Below are 17,835 nucleotides of genomic sequence, written 5' to 3' on the forward strand. Positions count from 1 at the left end.
AATCACTTCCATTAAGTTATGTGGATGGTTTACATTGTATGTGTTAATTGCTGTTTAGTAGATCTTAAATGAGTTGCAGTATGATTTGATTTTGAAACAAAATCAAAAGCTATTTGATTTTGAAACAAGAAGCAGAGATTAAATGTGATATTAGCAAGCCAATGAGCCACCATTGGAGGAAGGACCAGAGTTCCAAATGGTCTTGCAAAGTAACAACCAAATGTTTTACCTAAGGAAGACACTCACTGGGAGATAAAGACATGTTTCATTTTCTTGCTGAAATTGACACAAAATAGTTACTTATCTCATACCAACTATGTAACTAAAGTTGGGAATAACTGCCAAATCCTTCTATATATATATATATATATATATATATATATATATATATATATATATATATATATATATATATGAGTATTTTTATAACTTCTCCAGATTCTCTGTACTAAAGTGAGTTCTAATTATTTTATTGATTGAAAGGCATATATAGCTCCATATATATGGAGCTGGGCATGGTGGTGCCCACCTATATTCCCAGCAATTTGGGAGGCTTAGGTAGGAGGATTACAAGTTTGAGGCTAGCCTCAGCAATTTAATGAGACCTTATTTAAAAAAAAAAAAAAGTTTGGGGGATGGCTGGAGATGTTGCTCAGTGGTTAAGCACCCCTGTGTTTAGTCCTGGATACAAAAAAAAAAAAAAAGAAAGAAAGTGGAGAGACTCTTTCAAGCACCCACTAAGTTAAAGATTCTCTGCTCTATGCTTTCACATGACACGTATCTCTCACTAGTTCTGCTCTGTAGATATTGTTAAGCCCATTCTAGAGATGAAAGATGGATAACTTGCTCAGGTTAATGATCTAGTTTTAGAATCTCATGTCCACACCCAAGCCCGTGCCAGTTTCCCGATTGTACTGCCTCAGAGCCATCTTCCTGGTGTTCCAACCCATCTGTCGCTCAGGACGTCTTTGAGGAGAAGTGGTGCTAAGGGCTCTACACACTGGCTTTATTATGGAATAAGATCTTAGATTATTCCTGGTTTTCCACCTAAAAAAAAATCAGGGCATTTAGGCCATGGTGTCGACTTCTCTGTAATACACCTTGAATTCTTTCCTAAAGTGGGAAATGCCTCCTTACTTGTATGATTTTTATTTATGCCTGAGAATAAGTCAGCACTGAAAATAGGCCTCAATGTGCCTGTTGAAAGGAGGTGAATTGAAGATGACCCAGTAAATGCTCCTCAGCTTTGAAACCAAGTATTTTCTAGAAATCTCAATATTAGAAAAGTATTGAGCATTTATTTTCACTGAACTCTAAGTTCTCAAGAAATAACTGGATGAAATACTTATCAGGTTTACCAAGGCTATCTGGGAGAGGAAAAGAATCAAAATGAAATAAAAATGAAACCACTTGAACTTCCTTCCACAAATATCATTTTATTCATACCAACATTTTTTTTTGAGGTTTAAACATTTTTAGAAAAGTGGTTTTGTTTAGAGCAGGTCAGCAATGGCAGCTCTCTTGGGGAAGGCTGGTTTGAGCCCAGGAGAATTTGCTTGCATTTGGAATGTCTGCATCATGAAGTGAAATTGTTATTTATACTTCACACATTTACTTCTTTTTAGATCTGTTCGAGGGCACTGAGAGTTATGTTCTAAAGTAGAGCACGGTTAACTAAATCACCAGGACTTTGTGATAAGTAGTAGAAGTAATTCTTCCTCCCAATTAAACTGGCAGAACCACCCTCCTCTTTCTTAGACCATATATTCATTGAGGGAAGGGGCAGCACATGGCCACCGTTGACCACAACCCTCACCATGCAAGGTTTGAGCACGTTGTTGGTATCCAAATTGTTACTATCTAATGCAGACCCATCCCACTTTGTGACTATTTGTCTGTAACTAGGTTTCATAATTTATTAGAATAGCTGGGGTTATTCACTAACTCTTCAGAGTGGGTAGATTTAAAAACAACATTTAGAGAATCATTTGCAACTATACCCTTTCTCACCCTCATCTCTCCCAACTTCATGTAGGAGATGTCCCCCTAGTCCAAGGTGAGTCCCCTGTCTATACTCTAAATGTACACATCAAAACTAAATTTATGGGGAAAGGTTGACCAATGGGTATTATGTTGCAGTTACCTAAGAGTAAGAAGTTCTGATGTGCAATTGCACAGTAAGGTGACTATAGATAATGATTTTTGCACTGCATATCTCAAAAAAAAAAAAAAAAACCCAACAAAAATAAACTAGAAGAAAGAGTTTTGAATGTTTTGCAATGAATTAGTGATAAATGTTTAAATTGATGGATACATTTAACCTGATTATTCAATTTATACATGGATCAAAACATTACAGGATGCCCCATTAATATGTACAAGATTTGTGTACCAGTTAAAACAAGTTTAATGAAAAACATCAGTCTCTTTTAGAAAGAAACATAAGAAAAGTAAAAAAAGGAAGAAAAAAAATTCAATCTACCATCTGCTTTATGTCTCTCCAACTGTTGCTTCTGAATTTTCTATGAGTGAGTGCCACTACCAACCACCCAGCTTCACAAGCAAGCCCTCAGGAGTGAGAAGACTCCTTTCCATTCCTATGACTACAGCTCCATCCCATCACCTGTCCCATCCATTTTTACCAATTTAATTTCCCTGACTCTCCATTTGTAGGAGTCCCTTGTCCTTTACTATAATGAAATATGTGAGGCTGGGAACTTTGTAAAGAAAAGAAGTTTATTTAGTGCATAGTTTAGGAGGTTCAAGGGCATGGGGCACTGGCCTTGGCTTGACCTTAATCAGGACCTGGTGGCAGATGGCATCTCAGTGGTAAGAGGAACTAATCACATAGCAAGACAGGAAGCCAGAATGCTGGAGAAGTGTCAGACTTTTTTTTTTTTTTTTTTTTTTTTATAATAGCCCTTTCTACAGAACTAACTAGGGTTTCCAGAGAACTATATCATCTTTTTCCAAGGCACTGCTCTCCATGATCTAATTACTTCCCACTAGGCCCGATTTCTTGGAGGCTCCACACCACCTCTCAACACTGCCCACGGAGGACCAAGACCCAACTATGAGCCCTTGAGGGACACACTCAAAACCACATCCAAACTACAGCACCATTTCTACCTCCTCTGCTGTGACACCACTCCCGAGCCTCTACCTCAAAGCCTCCACGTTCATTGAAAAAAGTGGTCTCCCTGATACAAATTTTAATAGCCATACAATCCATTTTCATACAACTGTCAGAGTTATCTTTTTCTTCCATTTTTTTTTTTTTTTTTGTGTGTGTGTGGTGCTGGGTATTGAACACAGGGCCATGTGCATGCAAAGCAAGCACTTTACACTCTACACTCCCAACTGAGCTATATCCCCAGCCCAGGGACATACTTCTAAATGCAAACCTGCTTAAAATCTTTGAATGGTCCTTTATCATCTTAGGGACTGGCCACTTTGCAAATGGAACATGTTTTTCTTTCTCTGTTACCTTCATAGAATCGTTCCCTCTACTGATCCTTTGCTCCTTTCTTGCCCAAAAGGTTCCTAACAGTTCTTTTGGTCTAGCTCATCTCCTACCACCACTGGGAAACAGTGAGGGAGGCATTCTGGGTTTCAAGTCAAACACAACAGCACTTTCTGTGTTTCCCTAGTGTCTTAGTATCTTAGACCACTGTTTTGAAAGATTAGTTCAATTGTAACTTTAAATTCCTGGCTCCCAGCAATTCTTCACTTCACTCCAGGGACATTGTTCTTTTTTTGGTGGAGTGGGTATCAGGGATTGAACTCAGGGACACTTGGCCACTGAGCCACATCCCCAGCCTTACTGTGTGTTTTATTTAGAGACAGGGTCTCACTGAGTTGCTTAGCGCCTCTCTGTTGCTGAGGCTGGCTTTGAACTCATGATCCTCCTGCCTCAGCCTCCCAAGCTGCTGGGATTACAGGTGTCTGCCACCGCGCCCAATGGTGACATTATTTTTCCCAATGATATCAATTGCTTCCTAAGAAAGTCTAGTTTTATCTTGAGTGACTATTCTTCAGCATTTCATATTGTTGGTCCCTCCCTTCTTCAGGAAATCATTAATTGGGCTTCTGTGGCTCTCTGTGCCCTGGCCTACATCATCTCTGAATGCTAGCCAGTGAATCCAGCCTGCCTTTGCTTAAATGCTGGTGTCCCAAGGGGTCCTTATTAATTATTATTTCTTTTTTATTCTCCTTGCATAATTTCATTTAGTTCTACATCTTTAGCAACTACCTGTATACCCAGTAAAGCCAGAATTTGACCTCTAGAACTCTATTTCCAATGCATAATAACTTCTATATCTTACAATATATTAAAACTTTACAAGTTTAAATTAAGTTTCTTTCCTCAAACATGATTACTTTAAATTTTTTTTTAGTTGTAGATGGACACAATACCTTTATTTTATTTTTTTTTAATTTTATATGGTGCGGGGGATTGGTTCCAGTGCCTCACACATGCTAGGCAAGCGCTCTACCCCTGAGCCACAACCTCAGCCCCAAACATGATTACTTTTGTGTTTCCCATTCTGGTGAATTAGCAGTAGAGTCAGGGTACTGACTATAATCTTTCTCCAGGCTTCTAGATTACATAATAAATAAATTTCAAATAAAGAGAGTTATCCTCTGTATATTCCAAATGAGCTTCTAGAAGTATTAATTATCACTGCATAACAAATCACCACAGATTAGCTGTTTAAAGCAGCACACATTTGTCATCTTAAAGTTGTTGTGGGCCAGGAGTCCAAGCATGGCTTAGTCCTCTGCTGAGTATCCCATGAAGCTGCAGTTGAGGTGGTGACCTGGCGCTAGGCTCTCTTCTCAGGCTAAGAGTCTTCTTCAAAGATCAAGTGTTTGATGGTAAACTTTATTTCCTTGCAGCAGTTGGACTCACGGCAGCATGCTTATTCAAGGCCAAGAAGAAGGCTGTGGATGGGCTCACTCTGTCTTAAGGAACTTAACCTGACTCAGTCAAGCCTGCCCAGGAAAATAACCTGTTTGATTCACTCAAAACCAGCTTATTAAGGACCTTAATTACGTCTGCAAAACTCTCTTCACTTTTGCCATAATATGACATTATCTTGGGAGAGAATATTCCATTGCTTTTGTCATTTTTTTTTTTTTTTTTTATTAGAAACCAGTTTCAGGTCCCACCCACGCTCTCAAGTGGTGGAGTGTTATACCAGGGCACGGGGCACTGGAAGTCATCCTAGAATTCTGCCTTCCACCGCTTAATTAAAAAGAAAAAAAGCATATATGTGAAAACCAATAAATGTTTGTCATTTGGAGATGCTGCCAGGCTAAATACAACAAAGAAAAGTACAGAACTTTAATTTAACATCTTTGAGTTCACTGGAGATGGCACATAGTTGAAAGATGGAGAAAATAGTTTTCTATGCTTTCTTCATCTTATCTGACTGCCTTGGGCAGGAGATGGGCCCACGTCTCTAAACTTTAGATTAAAGAACCGAGGGATAATTAAATAAGTAATTCTGAAAGACAGACATTTACTTTCATAAGTGGCTTACTTTGAGATCCGTTTTTACCATGTTTAGCCTCCTTCATACAGAGACGATAAATGTGATTAGGTGTCTGTAGTAAGTTGAATGATTTTCTTCAGTGTACATTACTTCCACTTTTCCTAATTAAAAAAAAAGCTATTTTTATTATTTTAATAATATTTTTTTATCATTTTTTCTAATAGCTTTTTTTCCTCTTAATACCTTTGGCAGACTGGTTTTCATGGAAGCACCAATCTTCCTCAGGTAGTTCAGCCTCACTGGAAGTTGTTTTCATAGTTTCAAAGGCATTTCTACAGGAGTTCCTGCACTGGGGACTCTGCCTTCCTAGCCCACAGCCCCGAGGGGGTGCTCTGTGGTTCCTGCTGCTCCTGGCTTCGGACAGAAGTCCTGACAGCAGGCTTAGGGTGTGATGCCTACTGAGAACTCTGCCCCTGCAGGCGCTTCTTCTTAGGGACGACTACCCCACGGCATTCAGCAGGACACAGGCTGACCTGGTGCATTTCTCTCTTTTCCTTGCCCTAGCAAGGCCCACAGGGCATGCTCCTGGGAGGCTGGAGTGGAAGTCCCTACAGATACGTGGTCACTTCTCTGTTTTCCCTCTCTTTGGCCTGGGCAACTGCCACACTGAGGCACTGCAGCCACTCTTCTGCATTCTTCTCATCCTTGGCCTTGAAAACGTAGGTTTTTTTGTCTGTGAAGATTTCAAAAGCCCGAGGGAGAGAGCGGTCCCTGCGTTTCTTGGCCACGGCTTTCACACTCTGTACCTTGCTGAGCTCTAATGGGGCATCTTCGGGATCATCTTTCTGAAATGCATAGGGAGGAGAGAAGATGAGCTGGCTCCTGCTGTAGGCTAAGCCTCTGGCTTCCAGGGCGTTTTGTTTTATTTATTTTTTGGTACCAGGAGTTGAATCTAGGGGTGCTTTACAACTGAGCCACATCCCCAGCTTCTAAAAATATTTTATTTAAAGACAGGGTTTCCCTGAGTTGCTTAGTGCCTTGCTACATTGCTGAGGCTGGCTTTGAACTCACCATCCTCCTGCCTCCGGCTCCTGAGCTGCTGGGATTACAGGTGAGCATCACAGTGCCTGGCTGCCAGGGGATTTTTTAAAGGACGGCTGACCCTTTCACTTCCTGTGACCCAAGACCTTTGCTATTTGGGATGTGAAGGCCTCGAAGAGCCAGTAGAAAACCAAGGGAGTAGGAAATTGGGACTTTGTTGTAGTATCATAAGTTGACACAAGATAGCAATCTATAGAATGTCATTATCATGTGGGAGGGGGGAGAGTACTTTGATTTTCTGTCATTTTCTATTGAAAACAGCAGTCCAATTTGGAGTTCTACTAACTCTGAATTTCAGAGAGTTTAGCAGGCACGACATTGAAGTTTTCTTTGTGCTTCCTCTGAGGAAGGGCTGGATGAGACTGTAATGGAATAAACAAACAGGGGTCCAATGTTTGAGTAGATCAAACTTTTCCAAACCTCCTCCAAACTTTTGGAAACATGAATTGCCTATATACACTAGATGAAAGAATATTGAATGAAGCAGCATTTGTCTTTAATGAAACAGAGGCTTAAGGTTCTCTGCAACTCCAGGATCCTCACACTGGGCTAGCACAATTGTCTGAAGGCAATTAAATATTTCTGGAAAGCAATTTTAGGTCTTCAAGCTTCCTGAATACATTTTGTCTACTGGTGAGTTATCAGTGGTTGAGAATCTTGTCCATTCTCCTCTCCACACCCCTTTTCCAAGTACCCTTCTTTCACTTTGCCATGAAAAGACACCATTCCCAGCCCTCACAGCCTCCTTATGGTGTGGTGTTCCACTTGGACAAATCTCAGGCGCCACACAAAAAAATCAATTTAACATATTGGTGGCCGGGAAATAGCTGTCAACCAAACAGCCACTCTCCACCCACTTCATCAAGACGTAACATTTTTCCTTTCTAATGTCTAATAATTGCTTATTAAATTTGGTTTTAGACTTATGAATTTTCATAACTGATGTAAATTGTAAGAAAACTAACTTAATCAGAATATATTAATATCTAGAGACTGATGATCTCAAGGAGTTAAAACAATTAAATTTCAATTTATATATATAGTTTCATTATAGTGAAAATTATAGGGCAATTGGGGTAAATTCTGTGGGGAAATACAACAGAAATATTATTTCAAAAAAAAGAAGCAATGTAAATATCTCTATAAAAAATTTATATTGTTTTTAAAAATTAATGGATGATGTCAGATACCAAAGTGTTGTGGTATTTTATTCTAATAAGTATATTTATAGGAGAGAGAGGAATTTTAAAAAAAATTTTTTATTTTCAAGGACTGGGGATTGAACTCAGGGGCCCTCAACCATTGAACCTCATCCCCAGGCCCATTTTGTATTTTATTTAGAGACAGGGTCACTGAGTTGTGTAGTGCCTGGCCATTGCTGAGGCTGGCTTTGAACTCTCCATCCTCCTGCTTTAGCCTCCCAAGTTGTTGGGATTACACACCCTGTAGGGTCATTTTATTTTTAAGTGTCGATATTTATAATACAATGGAAATTACAGTCTGTGCATCTGCTAAAACTTATGATGAAGGTGTTGATGCAACTGAAAATGCTGCAAGGTATTGCACAAATTTTTCAAAATCACTTTAGGGTATTTGTAGGAGAAAGTCTGAAGATGCATACTCTAGACAATACTTTGTTAGTTGAATTTAGTTTAAATTAAAGTAATAAAATTATATTTCTTCCAATTAGTCTGAGGTAGAGAAATTGATACATGGGGGAACTGATGAGGAAATTAAAAAATTACCATAGTAACCTAAGGAGGAACAGTGAATCAATTAAAATAGGAATAAACAGAAAGTCAAAGGACACTGTAGCTGAACTGGTTGGTGGAAATCAAGACCCTAAGGATGCAAAAGTAAAAAAATTGCACTATGGTCTTTCAGCCTCAGTTTTAATTTAAAAACACACATTTCCCTCATAAAAGAATGACTTTTTTAATGATGTGGCTGAAGTTTCAGCTGATGACCACTGGCAGGTTGTATCCCTGGAGATTAGAGGTATTTTGCTGTGGTCTTGATGCTGTATCACATTATTTCCTACAATTTGAGCCACATGTTCTGTCAGATTTTTGGAATACCAAACCATTATCCCCTGACAAGATGTCAAACAAGTTACTGATTGTAAAATAGCTTATTCTTTTCTTCTTCTTCTTCTTTTTTAGTTTAACATAAGATCTACAAATTTACTACCTGGACTAAACAAAACAAAACAAAGCAAAACAAAACAAAACAAAATAACACAATAATCCCAGATCAAACCAATCCCAAAACCTTAAATAAAAATACTTATTCTTTAAACTTTACTTAAAAGTCTGAGTTAAGCCAGGCACTGTGTACATACTTGTTATCCCAGTGGCTTGGGAGGCTGGGGTAGGATTGCAAGTTCAAATCCAGCCTCAGCAATTTAGCGAGGCCCTAAGCACTTAGTGAGACTTGTCTTGGAGGAGGGGGGAAGTCATAAAATAAAAAGTAGGATGCAGCTCAGTGCTTAGTGGTTGAGTTCCCTCAGATTCAGTCCCTGCTTAAAAACAAAAACAAAACAAACCCCCCCACCAAAACAGAGTCCTGAGTTTAAAAGTATATGTCATTGTTTGTGTTCTAGAAAAAAATCCTTATAGACTAACTCTGAAATCATTACATCTCCACTTCTATTCCTGATTTCTTGAACAAATGCATGAAATTCAGATGATCATTTTAAGTACTTTAAAAATGCTTCAATGTGAACCTAGCTAAAAAGGATTTTTCTTCAAACCTCCAAAATTTGTTTAAGTTGCCATTATACTTTAATTTTAAAAAGATCTTTAGTCACAGAAAAACTCACCTTTGTATGTTACAATACAGATTAAGGAAGTAATGTGAGTTAAAAGTGTTGCAAAAATATTTTAAAAACCTATCAAAAAGTCTTATTAATTAAAAGAACATAGATCGAAATTTGTGATGCACCATATTTAATTTCTATTGGGTAAAATTTTCAAATAAAGTTGTAATGAGAACTATAAATATATGATGCATATACCCAGAGTGAATTGTGATTTTTAACTAATTTAACATCTTTCATTAATTAATTAGGCATCTTTTGGTTTCTGTGGTGGTTAAGTGTATGTGTCCACTTGACTGGGCTAGTGGATACCCAGCTAGTTGTTGAAATATGATTTCTGAGTACGTCTGTGGGGGTGTTTCCAGAAGAGATTTGAATGAGTAAAGGAGACTTACCCTCACCAATATGGGTGGGCATTATCTAATCCAATCCAAAAACAAAAGAAGTGAGGGAGGGCTAGTTTTCTCCCTCTTCTTGAGCTGAGACATCCATCTCCTGAGTTCCTGCTCTCAGATGTTTTGGACACTGGTACTTAAGCCATCTCTCTCTGGCTTCCACCCCCAGTTCTAGGCCCCTGGCCTCAATCTGGGATTATACCATTGCTCCCTTGCTTCCCAGGCCTTAGGTCTTGGGCTGAGTTATACTGTCAGTTTTCTGGTGCTCTAACTTGCAAATACATCTTGTGGAACATCTCAGTCTCCATAATTACATGAGCAATTTCTACAGTAAATCCCCTCTGTGTGTCTCTCGATGTCGTTGTTCTATGTCTTTGGAGGCTGCTGACTAATAATACATCCCTGGCTGCATGTTTTAAGTGTGCATGGGAAGCAGTGTGTACCCTCATTTAGAACATTCTCTGGTGCCACAGCCTGAGCTGAACTCCAGTGTCACCCTCCCTCACTCTATCAGTGCTGCCCTTGGGCAAGCCAGCCCCTTGGAGCCTCATAGTCCTCATTGGCAATGTGACTGTAAAAGTAGTGTTGGCCTTGGAGCATTGTTCTGAGGATGTGTGAGGCTGTGCAGTGGGGCACATGGCAGATACTGAATAGTTGCAATTACGATTAGGTTTCAAAACAGCCAAAGAAGTAGTTCAAGATTCCATGCTCCAATTCTGAATGACTAGAGTTTAATAATGAATGAAACTGTCAAAAAAGAAAGAGGATACCTGTACCTCTTGACTGAGATAGGATACTATTTCAGAGGACTCTCAAAGTATAGAATCCAGGTTATTTACTGAGCATCCTGTCTCAGATTTTAAATTACATTAATATTTATTAATTCTGTTAGAATTCTATTCTATTCATAAACTGAATGTCAAGTGAATGAAAGATAGTAATCTTTTTCCTAATCAAAATTGAACTTTGTTAGCTGGGCATGGTGGAGCAGGCCTGTAATCCCGGTGACTCAAGAGGCTGATGTAAGAGCATCGCAAGTTCAAAGCCAGCCTCAGTAACTTAGCAAGACTGTCTCAAATTAAAAAATAAAAAGGGATGGAGATGGACTGGGGATATAGTTCAGTTGGTAGAGTGCTTGCCTCAGATGCACAAGGCCCTGGGTTCAATCCCTAGCACCACTGAAAAAAAAGGGGGGAGGTGGGGGCTGGGGATAAGTGCCTCTGGGTTCAATCTCCAGCACCAAAAATAAATAAATAAGTAAATAAATAAATAACATAAAAATTAAACTTTGTTAATATAAAAGAAGATACTTAAATCAACTTTTATTTCTTCCTTCCTGCCTACCATTCCCCTTCCTTGGCTCTCCAACTCCACATATAACCTATAGCTATTTTAAAAACCAGAGTCAATATCATAAGCCATACATTTTTGTAGGTGGTACATAAGAAAATTTACAGCACCATGTTTGAGTCAATTGCTCTTTAGTTAAATTTCTAAAGCTTAAGTCAACTAAAAAAAAAAAAAAAAAAAAAAAGCATCCATAGTAAACTGAAGGGGGACTGTGAGCCAACTAATATAGGGATTGGAGTAGAAAAAGGGACATCTGGGGGCTGGGGTTGTAGCTCAGTGGTAGAGTGCTTGCCTAGCACACTTGAGGCACCAGGTTCAAACCTCAGCACCACATAAAAATGAAATAAAGATATTGTATCCACCTACAACTAAAAAAATAAATATTAAAAAAAGAAAAAAAGGACATCTGCAACAAAATAATACTGTATGTAGGATTATAAATTATTGAAAGTTTAACTAATCAGCAGGTGGAGGTCAAGACTTTAAAAATGCAAACATGAGAGTTGATGGAAGAACTTACCGACTTTCCTTTTTGAAACAGAAGTTGATTTCCGGCCAGTGTAAAGTAACGAGTTTTCCACCTTTTGATGAACTTCCATCTGACTTGCTTCTCCTTCAGTTTCCCTTCGATGAGAGGCTGCCCATCTTGGTTTATAACTGTTGAGGTAACAGAGCGATCAAGCCATTCATTTTCCATTATTGATTTGGCAAGTGATCAAGAGTCAGAACTGTACAATGAACCAGAACTCAGTAAGCGTACCTGAAAAATGGGGTAATAAATTGTGAATTTGGTTAACGTTTCCTCCTTTATCCCTAAAAGGATGCACAATTCTGACAGAATAATGAAAATGTACTGAGATCTTCAAAAGAAATGAGCTCTGCCAAAAAAAACCAAAGGTCGAATGTTTTCTCTGATAAGTGGATGCTAATCAATAATGAGGGGGGTGCATGGGATGAGTGGAGGAACTTCGGATGGGCCAAAGGGGAGGGAGGAGAGGCAAGGGGGATTGGGGATGGGAAAGATAGTGCAGTGAGATAGATACCATTACCCTAGGTGCATACATGATTGCACAAACCTACTTGTGTGACCCTACTTTGTGTACAACCAGAGAAGTGAAAAATTGTGCTCCATTTGTGTACAATGAATCAAAGAGCATTATGCTGTCATGTATAACTGATTAGAACAAATAAAAAAATAAATTAAAAAAATAAGGGAATTAGCTCACAAAGGAGCCTCTGGCCCAGGGGATCTGGGTTCAGCAGACACACAACTCCTTGCACTTCTTGACCTTTTTGTTTCATGTCATTTTATTCCTTAGGTCATTTGGTTATATACCAAATCAGTATATAACAAGTGTGAAATGTTGGCCCCAAATAGTTAAGATGCCATAAGCTCATTTCCTACTATTGATTTTTCCAATAATAGATAATAAAATGAAAGTTTCCATGCTTTATGACACATGAATTGCTCAGAAATATAGCTTAATAAATAATCATAAACCAAGCGTATTTAAATATTTGGCAGCAAAAGTCAATGCAATACTCCAAAAGACAAGTTTTTTAAAGCCATTACACTAAGCTGTAAGGCAAACATTCCCAAATCTCTTGTCCATATTTCCAGTCTCTGAAACACTTAAACATTCTCCTCTCTGTACTTCCATTTTCCCTTAGTCAACAACTGACGGCTTCTCTCTGTTTGAAATGCTTCCTTCAAGACACCTTTCCCACACCTAGGCTGGAACAGCTTCTGGCATACATGCTCTCATAGCATATTTCTTCTTATCAATTGTCTGCATTTGTGATGGCCACTGGCGTTTATCTGATTAATGGTTTGTGCCCCATTCAGCTGAAGCTCCATAGGTGCAGGGGCTTGCTCAGTCACCAGTGTCTAACTCAGCACCTGGCCCAGTGAGGGAGTCTGTTTCCTGAATGCATCTTTGCATTGATGCAGAGTTCGATTACGCACAATCACGGAATCAGAAGATCCACTACAGTGTCAGAAGCTGAGATACCAAAGAATTTCATTCCTTTAACCAATGACATAAGATTAACTCATTAAATTTATGTGAAATCCCGTAGTTTCAGTGGGGACAGACAGTAAAAGCTGCATTCAGAGCAGGGAGACATTTACTTACATACACATCTGCTTAGTTTTCATAGCACTTTGAAAGTAATGAAATTTGTTTCACTGCTTTGGAAAAACTCTGGATGGTGCCTTTTTGACCACATGAGAACAACTCTGTCTTTTACACTATCATATATATTTTTCCTAATGTAGGCCAAATAACGACCTCAGACAGGTGGATTGTCTATCCTAACAGAACACTTTTGGGATAAGAATAATGAAAAGTTCAGTTTTCATCAGCAAAGTTCTATTAGGGATAGTTTGACTTTTTCTCCTTGTCTCATGACTATTCAACTGGCTGTTCTCTTGTCAACTTCCAATTAAGGGTAACAATGGGAAATATATATCAAGTATATTAATAGGTAGTGATAATGTCTATGATCAAGGTAGACCAGGGAGGGTAGAATGCATATCTTTAGGAGTCAGGAAACAGCAGGAGCATCCTGGGGGTCTGTCTAGACTGGGGGTTCAGTAGGTGTTTATTCACATCATACAATAGAGTCCCAATGTGAGCTGCTGGAGGAAGAAAGTTTCAAGATTCAAGAGAAAAACAACAACAAAAATTAAAAAAAAAAAAAAAAATGAAAACCATCACTACCAAAAAATCCCATGGCAAGAATAAGGTTAAAAATTAAAACAAACAAACATGTTTTTTAAAACACCATGAAAACATTTGCCATGTTTTCAAATTAGAAAAAATAGTCTAATTGTAATGTTCAAGGATTTTGAATATGAACTCCGAAGGTTTAGACTTGAAATAACAGCAGCCCCTCTCTGCTCAAAGGGAAGCTGAGAGGTCAAAAAACAAAGTAAAGAGGTATGTGTGAGGACTTGGGGTCAATGGCAAAGCAAGTAGCCCACCCCCTCCCCCATTTCAGTAAAGGTTTTACTCAAGTCTTTATTCACACTGCTTTCTTGTCACGGTTTTAATGGTAAGGCAATTTAATGCAACATCATTTAATAAGGGTACATTTCTTGTTTCTCAGTGTCTCCTATTTACCCATGGGAATATTTGAAATAGTTAAGACACCTAAGATGATTTGGAGTCGTGACTGACTTTGGTAATATCTGAGCACACTCTGGGTCTGGTGTAGGGGATTCACCTCTGGGTCTGGTGCAGGGGATTCACTTCTGTTTCTCCTCAAGGTAGATCCAGATGCTTCACTTGCGCACTGTACATGACAGAGTTTATAAGAAGCACTTGGTCAGATTGTTGAAGGATCCTTAGAGGCGTGGGGTGAGCTGGGTGTCATGCCCACACTACCTGTCTCAAGACCGAATAGGAGGCTTGCCAGGGACTGAGGGGCAAAGGACCTCAGAAATATGCTGCTGCGTTCATTGCACTAAGAGAAAAAGTCCAGGGAGGGGTCTTAGGAAGGACGTGTCAGCTGACCCTTGAAGTAGCTGAATGTCGGGACCCAAATTTAGGTATCTGTCAGCTTGAGAAGATTCAGTAAAAGCCAGGCTATTTATTTGTAGCTGTAAGATTAATTTTAAAATAGTTTCAAAAGGAGAGAGAGAGAGAGAGAGAGAGAGAGAGAGAGAGAGAGAGAGAGGGAAAGAGAGAGAGAGAGAGAGAGACTGACTTAAAAATTTTCCTAATTGTTCTCCTATACCTGTATTTTTTTTTCTATTATGTCCAGCACATGCACGACCGGGCAGTGTTATTTTAAAGAGTTTATCACCTATAGCATGTCCTTGTAAGCAATAGTTCTCATAAGATACCACAGCTTCTGCACAGCTAAAGTAAAAAAAGAAAATTATTTTTTTTCTAAGGATTATCATATTCCACTTGGAAAATAAGATGTGGAATGATTCAAGGAGGGCAAGATCATGTATCTAAAACAATCTTGTTTACAATGTAACACATATAGGATATTCAAGCCCTCTCCTACTTTCTAGTAAATACATAGTTTCATTCCAAACACCTCACCTCCAGAAAAAAATTTCCCGCCATCTGGGGTCTATTCCTTTCTTTAACTATCAACTGGCTGAAAAAGACATGGGATATTGAAATGAATTTTCTAGTGCAGTTGGAACTCTGTTACTACATTTGTCAATTTAAATGTTTTCCAGAATGCTAATACAAATATTTATACATCAATTGTAACCCTTGTGTGCATGAAGAGTTGATAATATTTATTGACAAAAAATGAATTTTGAAGGTGCTACTCAAGGTGAAGTTGATGAGTAAAAGTGAGATAATAATAGACTCCTTAAAGCCGCACACCCCACCGTAGGAAGAATAAGATGACAAATTCTCACCTGTCAGCCCCTCAGCCATCCCTCACCCACACATCTGAGCCCAGAAAAGCCCTAAGACACGGTGGTCAGATCCGAGGGGTTATAAAACCTGGCTCGCGGGGAGCTTGACTTTAATAACTGGTGGGCAGGTAAAGCATTTTACCAACTGCACAGCTCAGAGTCCAGCTTGGCTAGTGCCACTGGAGAAGTAGAAGCTAAGTGTTACCCCAAGAGAGGATGTTCCATTTCTGGTTGGGAAGAGCCGGCCACCGGTAAAGAAGGGGAAGATGGGTGCGGAGGAGGCGTGTAAGGGAAAACATGCAGGAGAACCTAAGAATGCAGGGGCCAGAGGCAGCTCCCAAGGCTCTGGGGGAAGCCACGGTTGTGGGTGAGGGGACAAGTCCAGCCACAGTTTCCAAGGTGTAAATCAGGAAAGAGACTGGGTGTCAGTCACGGGAGCCCCATGTGGACTTTTTTGGGATGTTCCTCTGAAGCCCGACTAGAAAGGACAAGTGAGGGGCCTGGAGCCCTTGATCCCATCCAGTTCTCAGAAGGCCTCATGGCCCCCAGCTGGGGTCAGTAGTGTACGATGCAGGTCCCTGCAGGAAGCAGGTGGCCTCCAGCTGGGTAGCTTAGGCAGTTAATAAAGGGACAGTTTACACAGGTGTGGGCAAGGTGTGGACAGGTATCATAGCACTCTGGGGCCAGTGGCCTTGCAGGCCCAACACCCCTCTGCCTGAAGAGGAAAAGGGAGAGGACTATTAGGACCCCAAGGGAGACCTGTCCCTGGTGGGAGCTGTGGCCCAGACTGGAGGACCCAGTGAGCTCCAGGGGCCAAGCAGAGCTGCCTGAAACCCCTGGCCTCACTCCTCCATGGCGACACCTGCTGGTGTTGAACTGTAAGGGGCCAGAAGTCGGAATTGGTATTTAGGATGTGCTTATTCACAGGTAGTTTGTACCCCATCCCGCCGTAGCCTGTGCACTAGACAGCTGGGGACTGCCTGTTCTGGAGGAAGCGCGGGAAGGAGCAAAATAGAGAGAAACATCTTTTGATGCCTTAGAAGGAAATGAAGGGCTGCGTAGCTGCCTCCCGGTTAATGAGATGGCTCAACAGTTAATCCTTGTCAGGGAACACCGAGTTCCACTTTTTATCAACACCTTTGGCCATTCACTAATTCTCCTCACTGTTTCATTTCAAATGATTTAATTGAAGGTTCGACGCAGGCGCATGCCGGGGAAGGGGGACGCAAGGACAAACAGGGCAGTCTGTCTCTGAGATAGAAGAAGGCAGGAGGGAGGCTGGTGCGGAGTCAGTCCCAGCACAGAGGCGGGTACAGGACAGAGGTGGGCACAGGGTTTCATGGGAGCATGTCAGAGGACAGTTAGGATAAACTGGGGCAGAGGAAGCGGGGAAGCATCCTGGAGCAGAAGTTGTCTTGAACTGAATTCCCAGGGACAAGAGCAGGAAGGTTGATCAAAACCAAACCAAACCAAGCCAGCAGAGAAACAAAGCTTGGGGAGAGGGTTGAGATGCATTCGGGGAACCGAGACTCAACCTGTGTGAGCAGAATCCAGGTGGGAGCTGGGGACCAAGGCGGGAGGAGAAGAGCAAGAGAGGAAGTGTGAGATTCAAGGAGAGGCCAGTCCCAGGGACCTGCTTTGTAATATAATGAAAGACAACATTTGAAGGCATATGACCCCTTTCATTTTAGCACAAGAATTTAATAATTTAAAGTGTACATCTTATTTTTAATTACACAGCAGTTCTGAATGTTTTAACTAATTTTAACTAAATATGGTGTGCTGAATGTCATATATTTACTCCTTATGTACTAGATCACATAGGACTGTGCTGACTTTCTCTGAATTGGCCTATCATTTGTGGGGCAAGGATGCTGTCCTTTCTGAAGCTGGCTGGTTTGGGGTAAGTTATTTAACCTAAGTGAGCTTCAGGTTTCTCCCCTCTAGAGTTGTTATGCTTACCAACAGGGTAATGTTGACATGAATGGCCATGCAGGTTGTTGACTGCACAAGGGCACTTGGCCAAGGTGGTGAGGGGAGCTGAAATCCAACCCGAATTCACTAGTCAAGCCATACACCCCTGAGTGCCCTACATCTACCACAAATAAAGGTATGTAAAAGTGGCATGAAGGTTCACAGTGGCCTTGCTTAACCAAGACCTGATCATAGTAAGGATCAATAACCAGCAGCTACCAACATCATAATTATGCTAAACAAAAATGATTATCATCATCCTTTTATTGTGATGATGTGTAGATGGTTTTAGAAATAGCACATCCTCGT

At 40.2% G+C, this 17,835-nt stretch overlaps 1 protein-coding gene across 2 annotated transcripts in view; it reads right to left on the reverse strand.

Moving 5' to 3' along the window:
* Positions 1-6,106: 6,106 nt before the first annotated feature.
* Positions 6,107-17,835, reverse strand: part of Veph1 (ventricular zone expressed PH domain containing 1) — a 217,734-nt gene continuing 206,005 nt past the window's right edge. For both annotated transcript variants that reach the window (XM_076868484.2, XM_076868483.2), the window contains 2 exons: positions 11,683-11,819; positions 6,107-6,343 (listed from right to left, as the gene is read on the reverse strand). In XM_076868484.2, the coding sequence (XP_076724599.2) occupies positions 6,107-6,343; positions 11,683-11,819 (374 nt within the window). The remainder of the gene's footprint in view (positions 6,344-11,682; positions 11,820-17,835) is intronic.

This window comes from Callospermophilus lateralis, chromosome 10 (assembly GCF_048772815.1).
Source record: "Callospermophilus lateralis isolate mCalLat2 chromosome 10, mCalLat2.hap1, whole genome shotgun sequence".
NCBI lineage: Eukaryota > Metazoa > Chordata > Mammalia > Rodentia > Sciuridae > Callospermophilus > Callospermophilus lateralis.